The 12176-nt window shown below is 47.1% G+C and overlaps 1 protein-coding gene across 22 annotated transcripts in view; it reads left to right on the forward strand.

The window, feature by feature from the left end:
* Window positions 1–12176, forward strand: part of Dysf (dysferlin) — a 204423-nt gene that overhangs the window by 35797 nt on the left and 156450 nt on the right. For all 22 annotated transcript variants that reach the window (XM_074049934.1, XM_074049942.1, XM_074049944.1 and 19 more), the window contains exon 4: window positions 5056–5161. In XM_074049934.1, coding sequence (XP_073906035.1) covers window positions 5056–5161 — 106 coding nt within the window. The remainder of the gene's footprint in view (window positions 1–5055; window positions 5162–12176) is intronic.

Below are 12176 nucleotides of genomic sequence, written 5' to 3' on the forward strand. Positions count from 1 at the left end.
TGAAGATAGGGGGACCACTTTAAGTGGAATGTCAGCTCTCTTAGGGATTCCCAGCCATTCCTCTCTTGGGTTTCCTCTCTCTGATCCACTCACTTTTCCAGACCTGCACCCCATATTGGACCTTTTTCTTCATATGAGTTTAAGCCACCTAAAAAGTATACTCAACAAGCTACCCCACACCCTGTACTGGGAATTGAACCCAGGGCCTGCACCACTTCAGCTATACCCATAGTCCTCAATGAGCTTTTAAACAGCTTTTTAAAATGTCCACTTACTCCTAATCAATCCAACGAGGAATTAGCAGGCTTGTGTTTTAAGATGTGTTCTATTATTATTATTATTATTATTACCATTATTTTTATTATTATTCAGGTATAGTGAGGCCAACAGATGAGATAATCAACCACCATTGGAAAGATAGCGTGTTAGTCAGAGTCCTCAGGAGGAGAGGACATGCCACACTATGGAGGGCCACATGGGGAAGTGCCAGGGGTCAATCAGGGGGCAGGGGAGCAGGAGAGCATCAGGCAAGAGTGTTTATTGTGGTGTCCACCAGAAGAAACAGGATAGGCAGGGTAAGCAAGCTTAGGATGGGATAGTTTGAATCATCTCAGTGGCTCTGGGATGTAGGGGTGCCCTGAATTTATCAGCTGGGACCCCTTCTCATGGATTAAGCAAACACAGACCTTTTTGTGTCTTTCATGATGCATTCATGGGGTCCTGAGTTACCCTAATAGGTTCAACATGGGGTTCAGGGCAAAGCCCCTGGCTCTGCTTGCTTTGTTATTTGTGTGAAGTCAGGCAAATCAAATGCCTTTCAAGCCCCCAACTCTTGACTGAGATGGACTGAAGTAATAACAGTGTCTACCCATTGGAGTAGTGTCCCTTTGAATGAGGCGGTGTGTGTCAAGTATGGGGCACTGTATCTAATACGAAATCATTTAGTAGGAGAGTGCCACAAGGTCAGAGACTTGTGTAAATAAGGAGTTGAGTGAATGAATAAATTCTAAGATTATTAAAGGATTTAATAAATCCTTTAAGAAAACTATATATGTATATACCCATATATATACAATATATGCATATGTATATATGTACAAATATGGATATATACATATATGTGTGCATGTATATGTATTTTTTTCAGTATGAGGTTTGAACTCAGGGCAGATGTAGTAGTGCACACCTGTACTCCATACTGTTCTCCATAGTGGCTATACTAATTTATGTTCCTACTGGTCTGTTTCTTATGGATCATTCCAGAGTCCTTATTGCTTAATTGCCAATACAGATCCTGATTTCCTCTTTTTTTTTTTTATGAACTAGGTAACATATTATATGTACTCTTTTGTGCTTTGTTTTTTCACTTAACATTGTGTCTTGAAAATTGTTCTTATAAATGCATGGCCGATTTCCCCATTATTTCTGTAGGTGTCAGCACTCCATGGTGTGAATGTACTGTACATTATTTGCCTGTCTTGCATGATGCCATCTAAGTTGCCTTGTGTTTTGGTCTTACAAACGATGACATAGTAAGACCCAGTGTTTCTAAACAAAATTGTTTTGGTTTTTCTCATACCTCATTATTAGCTCCCTTCATTCCCACACTCCCACACTGCTTACGCCTGAGGTTTCGTGTCCACACTCCATTCCTCTTTGATTGGGCAGTGACACTGATAGATGATGAAAATGGGAATCACTTCTTTTTTATGGGAGAAAAATGTGCACCCTGTCCATATGAAGCTGCTCTCCCTCCCCACGCTGGTCCCTGACTTCTTTTTCTTTAGCATGGTGGTAGCTTTTTTGCTTCCGTGCTTCCTGTGCTGCCACATTCCACTGGCTCCAGGGCACAGCAAAATAGAGCGAGAGGATCAGTTCCAGGCTGGTGGGAAGGCCTGTGGCATTTAAGGTGCAGGAGGTGGGACCAGGGCCCACAAGGTTTCCTTCTGATCTGACAGGCTCTGCACACGATCAGAGCTGGCCCTGACCCTCCCTGCCTCATACTGAATCCTGTTGAGTGTCCAGCATCCCTGATGTGCAGAAGGCACCTGGTCTTAAAGCCTATTATATCTCAGGCTCCATCTCCAGGTGGCGGGTCAGCGTTCGAGGGTCCCTGAATAAAGCCGCAGCAGGCTTTATTCTCCCCTATTCTTTGTGTAAATGAATGGATAAATAAGGAGTGGCCTTCGTGGTATCCTGTGGTTAAGCCTCAGACCCTTTCAGCCTCCCCAGGGACCCCCTCCTCCACATGGCATCTCCTCTTCCGGATCCATGCTTCTGCACGATCTACCCGTTGGAGGCTCTGCCTCTCCCTGGCTCTCATGGACTTGGTCCCCACAGTCTGCCCCTTAGGCTTTGGGAAAGGCGCCTTCCAGCTCCTCCTCCCACGGAAGTAAGGCTGTGAATCCACTTGACCCTTCAGAGGCACTGACCTCAGGGCCCATGACTGCAGTGGAGGATGAAGGATGCACTTCATGGCCTAAAAAGAGGTACCAGGGAGGAAATAACAAGCACTCAACCCTGGTCATCGTCTCTGGGGCAGCCCGGAAGTGCCTGGGCTGGCAGGGGTGGGGGGTGGCAGTTCCTTCAGCATTTCCTTCCATTGTTCCCCACCCCACTTCCGGGAATTCTCCTGAGTCTGGGGCCTGGAGGGCTGGGCTGTCCACAAAGGAGGCAGAGGAGGTCTGGCTTCTCTCTGGGCCTCTGGCCTGGGACCTAAGCTGGATCTTTAGCTGCCACGTACAGCTGTTTTGTCCACCAGAACTGATGATGCCTGTTCCCTCTGCTCATGTTGCCCTGTCTGGCCTTCCCATTCTCAAGGGTAGTAGCCTCAGAGCTTTGGGGATTCCTCAGGAAATCTAGAGTGCCTTACAACTGGCTGCTCCATCTACCTTCTTGAATGAGCCTATTTTCCCAGGGAGGAAGAATGACTCTGATTTCTCATGTTGGATGAGTTCATCATACCTACTGTCTGGTCTTTTTGACATTGCTTGTGTCCTAAGGGCACTTCAGTCAATATACTGGGGACAGGTGCCTCCTCCATGCTGACTCTTGGGGTAGACACTCCCAGAGCCCCTGCTTAGTAAGCAATGGTACAAATTCTACTCCAAGTTGCCAGGGAATATACCACAAAGCAGTCCACATTCTAGAAAAAATGACCCCTCGCATTGTGGATGGCCTCAGAACCCTGGCATGAGCATAGTGAACACTTCTCCCTTTAGCTCTTTCTTTAAAGAAATGTAATAGAAATTGACCTTGAATACATGCCACATTTCTCATCTTTCTAGGAAGGGAAACTGCAAGGTTATTGGGAGTCTGCCTGCTCCAAGAGAGATGGATTTTATTGTCAGGATGCTTACAGAAGCATGCAGTTGTGTGTATATGTGTGTGTTAAAATATACATAACAAAATATACCATTTTTACCATTTTTAAATGTACAGTTCAGCATTAGTATCATGTTTCCTCTCCCGAACTGAAAGCCTGCACTCAGTAAATAATAACTTTCCACTGCCCCTTCCCCTAGCTCCTGGAAACCACCATTCTATTTTCTGCTTTCTATTCTCTGTGCCTGTGAATTTTAATATTCTAGGTATCTCACATAAGTGGACTCCTCTAGTATTTGTCCTTTTGTGTCTGGCTCATTTCTCTTAGCATAATTTCTCCAAGGTTAATCCCTGTCATAGTGTGTGTCAGAATTTCCTTTCTTCTTGAGACTGAATAGTATGCCATTGTATGTACATATTATGTGTTGTTTATTCATCTATTCATCCAACTTGAGTTGCTCCCACCATTTGCTGCTGCTATGGACATGGGAGCAGGTACCTGTTTGAGTCCCTGATTTCAATTCTTATGGGTACAGATATATATCCAGAGGCAGGATAGTTAGATTATATTGGGAATCTATATTTAACTTTTTTTTTTGGAAGTTTTGCAGTTTTCCACCCAGCTGTGCCTTTCTGATTCCCACCAGCAACACACAAAGGTTCCAGTTTCTCCATATCCTGGCCAATACCTATTATTTTCTCTGTCTCTCTTCCTCCCTCTCTCTCTTTATACTAGCCATCCTAATGGATGTGAAGTGGCATCTCACTGTGTTACCACTTTTGCAAATCAGCTAATTAGGTCAAGATTGCAGTTTGATTTCATAGGGCCATAAAAACAGACATTCAAATCAGTTGTTACAAAGACCAGGGAAAGGATGGTCCCAGATATCAGGTTTGCTTTATTCATTGGGGAAAAAAAGAATCAGTAAATGACGAGCGTGTACCTGTGGCTGTTCATAGGACAGATGAAGCTTTCTGCTCCAACAATGCTGTGCAGGATGGGTTCGATTCCCAGGAAGACAAACAGCCCGATGCTGACACTAGGTGACAGGTTTTAGTTGACACAAGCCACTGGTCTCCTGCCATCACCACAGAGGCACAGAGTACATGCTACACCTTTTTCACAGCTCAGGAAACACAACCTACTCCTCAGAACTCTTACAAGGGCCCTGGTCATCTTGTTGGTCATCCATTCTTTCTCAAGAGCATAACCATCTGTGTGTGGGGCCCTTGTGCTCAGTGAGACTTGGAGCTTAGGAAGAGCTTGTTTTCCCAGCCATAGTGTCCTGTTTTCCCTGTGCCTGAAGATAGGAGTGTTCCTTTGTGTTTGATTTGTAATCACTGTTGCCAAGTTCTGGGAAACCAGCGTAGATTGCCTGTGTAGACATGGGTCATGGGAGCAGTGGATGTGTGATGGTGGGGCAACTGCCCTGCCTTCAGGGGCGTTGACATGGTACACTGTCAAGGTCTGGGAAAGAAGCTCTTATATTTGGCAGCAGAGGCATGACTAGGCCTCTGGGGTAGAGCAGGAAGAGGTCAAAGTTGACCATGGGGAAGGGCAGGTACCTCCTTCCCCTCTGGTATGCCCAGGTGTTTCTAGAAGGGTCCCAGATGGCTGGCAGCCTACGCAGATCAGCTCTGTTTGTGTGGTGGTGTGGTGAGGGGTTTGGTGAGAAAAGAGCAAGGGTACATTGGGCTGTTTTTCTACATTGGATTTCTCTGTCCTCTCAGGTTCCTGGGGGAAGCCAAGGTCCCACTCCGGGAGGTCCTCGCCACCCCTAGTCTGTCTGCCAGCTTCAATGCCCCGCTGTTGGACACCAAGCAGCATCCCACTGGGGTAAGTGTCCATTGGCCTCTGCTCACTCCAGTTTCCTATTGAAGCATTGTCTGGTAACTTCCTCCCTGGGCCTTGACTTTCTGACCCCTGAGATATGTCAGGGTCCAGCTCCTAGGATTTAAGCCTGGTCCTGAGTTCTAGGTGCCAGGAGGGAAACCTGGCTGGGAGGGGAGGGAGCCCTGGTCCACCAGAAGTCAGTCTTGCTTCACACAAGCTTGGCTGCCTCTGGGTCTTGTCTTGCTCACCTGGCCACTTCCTGCCCCAAATTTTCCCACTGGCCTTGGCTATGGCTCTCCCAGTCTGCCTGGCAGACATCCGTTCCCCAGGGCCCAGCCCCATTCTCCAGATTAGGAACATCTGAGTCATTTGGGTCACAGATCACAAGGGGAGAGAGACAGATAGCCTTCCCCTAACCACTAGGACCTGTCAGACCCCCTTCCTTTTCCTCCATTGTCCTTTTCACCCCTCCCCTAGCCTTACCAGGACTGGACTCCCCTAGTCCAAGCAGCCAATTCCTGGCTCTCATCTCTGGCCTCCTGTTATTTTTAGTGAGCTAAATATATCCTACAAGGCTCTTTCTTCCTGGTCACTAGAATTCCTGACCTTCCTTCTGAGTTTGCCACACCTCCCAGGATGCACAGAGGGCTCTTGATCTGGAAACACTTCCTCCCAGTGAGGCCTGGGGGTTCTGGGTCCTGAGTTCTCTCAGACAGGATAATATGTGTGTGTGTGTGTGTGTGTGTCTGTGTGTGTGTGTGTGTGTGTGTCTGTGTGTGTGTGTTTGTGTGTGTCTGTGTGCCCTTGGCTTCTGGCAGAGTCAGGAAGGGATCAGTCAGGGCCGGATTAGATGGGACACTGGGCATTTAGATCTAGGGAAGAGAGCAGCTGTGGTCACAGTGACCAACACCACTACTCAGGGGTTCATCTTTAAACTTTCAGGGTGGAAGGGGCTCAGATGTGCTCCTGGATCACTGCACTACTGGTCTGCTGCCCTCTGGATGCTGGAATTTGCTCCAAAGATATCTTAGGCCAGTGATAGCCCATTGCTTCCTTAATGGAAGTGGACTTCCCAGTGGAATCCCTTCCTGCCTCAACCAGTGCTCACTGGTAGGACATTCTGGTTCAATACAGTGGTCTCTGAGACTGTCTCCATAACCTCCTGCATACTGTCTCATCCTTTCTTTGAACCCTCCAGTCTCCTGACACTGCAGTCTAGGTGGACCCCAGGGGCTTCTGGAACTGCCCCTTCAGGGGTCCTGAGAAAGGTCCTAGTTAGCCACAGGTATGAGGTTCCAAAGCCTCCAACCAGGGTTTCTCACTTCTGACACATCAATGTCTCTCTATCTTAGTCCCCTGTGCATCTGTGACACTGGTGTTTCCTGTACCTTCAAGTTGGAAGTCTCATCCAGCCCCCAGATCGGAGCCTTCCACACCTGATCACTGCTCATGGGACTGTGCCAGGCTGGCCTCCACTATACACCTCTTCTCCTCTTGCTCCCATTCCCAAGCTCTCTCTGGGCCTTTGCTTACTAGCTAGGAGCCTACTGCCTTTTCTCCCTGGGCTGGAACCCCTGGCTAACTGTAGTACTTGACAATCTTTCACCAACCATAATTCCAAGATGGTTGGATGAGAGCTAGGAGGTGGTGAATGGGAGGAAGGGTCAGGTCCTGCTGAGTGAGCTGGGGGAGGCAAGGAGAGGCAGGGCTGCCTGCTTTGCTGCTAGGTCGTGGAGTGGGTCCAGGACCAGACTGTAGTCCCTGTGAAAGCATCGAAGTTACAGTTTAGCCCCAGCAGGTGGTAAGATCCTCTGAGGTGGTGCTACCTGCTCAGGACCTACGCTGTTGTGCTTCAGTGGGAGGTACCTAGAACTGGGCTGGGCATGCAAGGAACAGAGGGCCAGGAAAAGCTGAGGATTCTAAGTACTTGTGTGGCCTGATGTCTGGGCTGGGTCTGTAGAGAATAGCATGATAGATACCTCCACTTTGACGTAGCTCAAATTGCCTCTAAGGACCAAAGGAATCTGCCAAAGAAGTGAAAATAGGATCTGTAAAAGCCTTAGAAAACCCTGGAAGAACTGAGAGGAGAAGGGGCAGGGAGAAGCTGGAGGCCCTGCTGCAGGTAACGTGTGCTGTTGTTCAGTATTGTCTCCCAGGTCTTTCAGATGTGGCATGCTAGGCTATATGCAGCAGGAAGAGGTGAAGCTATCTAGACGTCTTCCAGACTGATGGAGGAAGCTCCAGGCACACACAACACATGTTAAGAGTGCTCACCAATCAAGTGACGAAGCACTGTGATATCACCTCAGCCTTAAAAGCCAGAGTCAGACCAGAAAGGAAAACCCTTTGCATGTCAAGAACACAAGGAAGCCAGTGGTACAGAGAGTTGGGTAGCTAGGTGACACTGCAAACTGGGGGTAGGGACCATGGGTCCTGTGTGGTGAATCCCTGTGCTTTCTTCACGTGATCTAAAGGTTCTGCTAATCAGTGCTGTGTCCTGTAGGGTGCCATCTTACCTTCCATCAGTGTCTGGAGGTATCTAAGGGGACCTAGGCATGTACTAGCCCTACCTGTGCACTTCTTGAGGAGTGTTGGGGAAGGTGGGACTGGGCTGGATTGGGTTTGGTCTTGCTGAGCTCAGTGTTAGAAAGCTGTGGCCCAGGAGGTAGGAGGCAAGCAGTGGGGCTGAGCATGGGGGTAACCTGTAGCCTGAGCCTAGCTGAGTAACCTGTAGGAGGCCAGGGGACTGGGAGCAGCTGGCAAGGTGGATCTCTTTCTCTCTGCCTTTGGTTTTCCAAACCCTTCTAGCCTGGGGGCCATTCAGAGTTCTGCTTATGATATTGGCTGTGAACCCCAAGACTCGGGTGACTGAGGTTACTCCACTCCAGCACAGTGTGTTTTAGTAGACATGTGACTGACTGGTAATCAATTCATGGTAAGAAAATCCCACAATGTTGCCTGAGCTTGGAGATCCAAGTAGCTGGGCTGTCAGGTGGGGTGCCTTGATGAGGAGGGCCTTGAAGAGAGTCCCACTAGGGACCCTAGGCCAAGGTCATGTGATTTGGGAGAGCATAGGGCTCATATCCCATGTGAGGAAAGTCTCAATTTTGATTATCTGGAGAAGGGACAGGAGATTTGATATTGTCAAGGTGAGAGAGGGTCTTGACCCTGGGTAAGGTTCACAGACATGTCCCCTTCCCCTTTACATCCTCAGTTGATCTAGAGGCCTCTGAATTAGCCAACTCTGTTCCTAAAACTTGTCCCTGTATGCTGCCCCCTGGTGGTGAGATCTGTTCTAGAGTCTCTGAAGCTGCCAGGGATGTTCCTTTGGGTCCTTGATGGCCTGTATGAAAAATGGACCTGGCCCTAGATTGGAAGTCTCATTCAAGTGTTTGGAGCCACCTGAATGTTGCTAAGAACACCTGGACATAGGATTGGTGTGGGGTTGCCAGTGTGGGAGTACTGGATGCCCAGGAAACTCCAGGAGGGGCTGCTAGACAGTCTTCAGGTTTTAGAGCTGCTGCCTCTTCCTGCGGGGCTGGCCTAGGGCATAGGGGAGCAGTAACACTCTACATACATGCTGTACCAAAGCTCTCGGAGGCATGGCAGGAGTGGATGGGCAGGGTGAGCGGAGTGCTTGTCAGGGGGATCTGGTGCCAGGGTTAGGGTCCCAAGGGCAGTCAAGCTGTGGGTTGACTTCCATCACCTCACTGGGGTCTACTCAGTGATTTCACACTACAGCCTGCTCCCCTGACCCTTCTTGCCCTGATTTACCTTTTCTTTTCTTTCTAACGTATTCTATAATTTGTATGTTTATTATTTACTGTCTGTCTCATCTGCTGAGACATCAACTCCATGCGCAGTAACTTTTGTTTTGTTCTTGTGAATATTCCCACCATTCTGAGCAGTGTTTGGCCCCCGTAGGTGCCTGATATATATATTTTAGAAAGGAATGAATGAGTTAGTGAAGGAAGGGTTAGGCCTGACACTAGGGGGACAGGGTTCTGTTCCCTGTTCTTTAGATGTGGCCCCAAGCTGAGCTGAGCCAAGCAAATCCTCCATCCAGGACTGGCCTCCTGGTCAGTCACATAGGACCCCATGTTCAGAACGTCCCTGGTCTTGGTTTAATTCTCTACCATTACCATCTTGAATTTTTCTTTTTTGTGGTACTGAGGAGTGAATCCAGAGTCTTGCTCAAGTGCTCTACCACTTGAGCTGCCCAGCTCTTTGGTTTGTATTTGTTTTTGAGATAGGATTTAATGACTTTGCCTGGTCTGGTCTCAAACTCGTGATCCTCCTGCCTCTGCCTCCTATGAAGTTGGGATTACAGGTGTGTGCCATGCCACTCAGTTACCATATTGAAATTCTTAATTTTTTTTTGGTGGTACTGGGGTTTGAACTCAGGGCCTCGTACTTGCTAGGTAGGTGCTCTACCACTTCAGCCATCCACCAGCCATTTTTTGTGTTGAGTATTTTTGAAATAGGGTTTCTTGAACCATTGAAATTCTTAATTTTTAAATAAGGGACTTCATATTTTCATTTTACACTGGGCCTGGTTCTGACTCAGGCTGCCCTTGGACAGGGAGTCCACACAAGGGGGTAAGGGACTTTGTTTCTGCTGAGTGAGACTCCTGTGGTAATGGTAGAAACAGAGTTCTCAGATCTTTTTAGCCTTTTATTTTGAAATAACTTCAGACTACAAAAAGTTGCCAAGAATAGTACTAAGTAGCCAACCTCCTGGCCCCGTGTCCTGATTAAGGCTTTCTCCCATATAAGTGCAGCAAGACCTTCAAAATGAGGAAAGCAATGTTGACATGGTACTTCATCTAATCTGCAGACCTCAGTCATCATGTTTCTTTGACAGTGTCATTTACAGCAAAACAATCCAATTAAGGATCATTTGCTGAGTTTAGTTGCTCTGTTTCTTTAGTGTCTTTCCATCTGGGACAATTCCTCATTGTTTTATTTTAAGTTGACACTTTCACCAATGTGGACCAGCAGTTTTATAGATCATTCTTGGTTTGGGTTTGCTCGATGTTTCCTTGGGATTAGGTTTAGGTTGTGCATCTTTGGTATGAATGTGACAGGTGATGCAGTGTTGCTCACATTATACCCTGTCAAATGATTTCCATTTCTTTTCCTTCTGCACTTGATCATTTGATTAAGATAGCATTTGCTGGATTTCTCCATTAATTGTTCATCCACTATTTATTTATTTACTTATTTATTTAGGACAGGGGCTTTCTATGTAGCCCAGGCTGGCCTTAAACTCACAATCCTCCTGGCTCAGCCTTGACTGCTGGGATTAAGTGTGTATACCACCACACTCAGCTCATCCCACTTTCTTAAGAATTTTGTGGTAAAGTACTTTGTGTCTTTACAAATATCCTTTCCCTCATTCAGCCTTTACTGATGAGTTTTAACATCCATTGCTGTTTGTTGGTTGAATTAATTATTATTTTCATGTTGACTAAGTGGTGATATTGAACATTAATTATTTTTTGTTGACATTTAGTTGGCAATGCTTTTAGCTGAAAAAGCTTTCTCTTTCCCCGTTTATTTTGAATTAATGTATTTCTATTTTGTTTTAGTCTGTTACCATTGTTAATTGATTTTCATATTTAAATTGTCCCATAGATAGCCAGTGGAACCCCTGAGGGCTGGCTTCTTGTCCTTTTACATGTTTCTATCATTCATTAAGCATTTGTTTGCTGTCTGTCACAAAAAGGTGGTCCAGGCTCATCTTGTACCAATTAGCTATTTCTCTGAAGAGCCCAGCTTGCCTTTTGTTGAAGTAGAGAAAAGCCCCAGGGCAGTTGCTAAAAATACAGATGTCCAGGTACACCCCAGGCCCACTGAAGTGGCCCAGGAGCTGGACAGGCATCTGACAGGAGGCAGTGAGGCTGTTCAAGTTCCCTTCCCGGGGGTTGCTGGCGCTGGCTGCTCAAGTGGCGACACCTGGTGGTACTTCTCATATCTGCAGGGCTGGTTATGGCCATGCCTTGGATGAGGGACTTACAGGATCTCATTTGCCTCTGGTCTTCTTCCTGGGTAGTCTGAGCTTTCTGAGCCCTCTTTGCCACCCATCCTGCCCTCCACTAGCTGGGCTTCCTCTCCCCAGGCCCCAGTCTGGAGGGTTCAAGCCTGAGATCTGGAAAAGTAGCAGGAGAAGTTTCGCCCTGGGAGTCTGTGAATGTCCTCACTATTACTCAACAGGGATGTCCGTGTTTTAGGCTACAGTCACAAAAGGAAGATCATTTATTATTAAACATTTGTAAAATATTTTCCCAAACCTGGGAGAATGCTTATTGTCTAATACTAAGTAGAAAAGAGCACTTTATATGCAGGTGAGCTGCACACTGTTTGTTTAAAAAGATTGGAGAGAATGATACCAAAATGTAAAGAATAGAGGAATTTGGGCAATTTTTTGTATTATTTTTCTTCTTTAAGGTTTTAATACTTTGAAAACTTTAAAAATTTTTATTAGCATGTATTAATTGCATAAAGGAAGGGGTTTAATTATGACATTCCCATACATGCCTATAATGTTCTTTAAGCAAACCTTGCTAGAGTATTTACTACTTGAATTAAAAAGGGCTGTGGGTCCTGTGGCACAGTTGAGAGGCTCAGCCAGGTCTCTGCTGGCTGGGGACTGTGAGGTGGGAGGCTCACACCCACAGCTTCCACCTTTTCCTTGCGTTCAGGGACTACTGTGAACAGTTCAGGTCTCAGGGTGAAGGTTAAGGTGGGGGCCCAGCAGCCTTCCCTTGTTTACATGAGTGGTGTGACCAGTGACTGTCCTCTCAGCAGATGATGTGGTGGGGAAGGGGGCTTTTAGGATGGAAGAGGGTCAGCAAGGTGAGAGGCAACCCGACCCTCTCAGTGCTACCTATGTGTGGCCTGAGTAGAACAAAGAAAAGCTGTCTCTGGGGAAGTACAGGGAGGGAGGAGGGTCCTCAAGTGAGCAGAGTGGCTACGGAGACTTATTCCTGAAATTTGGAACATCCCACGGGAGAGA

The sequence above is a fragment of the Castor canadensis genome, chromosome 12 (assembly GCF_047511655.1).
Source record: "Castor canadensis chromosome 12, mCasCan1.hap1v2, whole genome shotgun sequence".
Classification (NCBI taxonomy): Eukaryota; Metazoa; Chordata; class Mammalia; order Rodentia; family Castoridae; genus Castor; species Castor canadensis.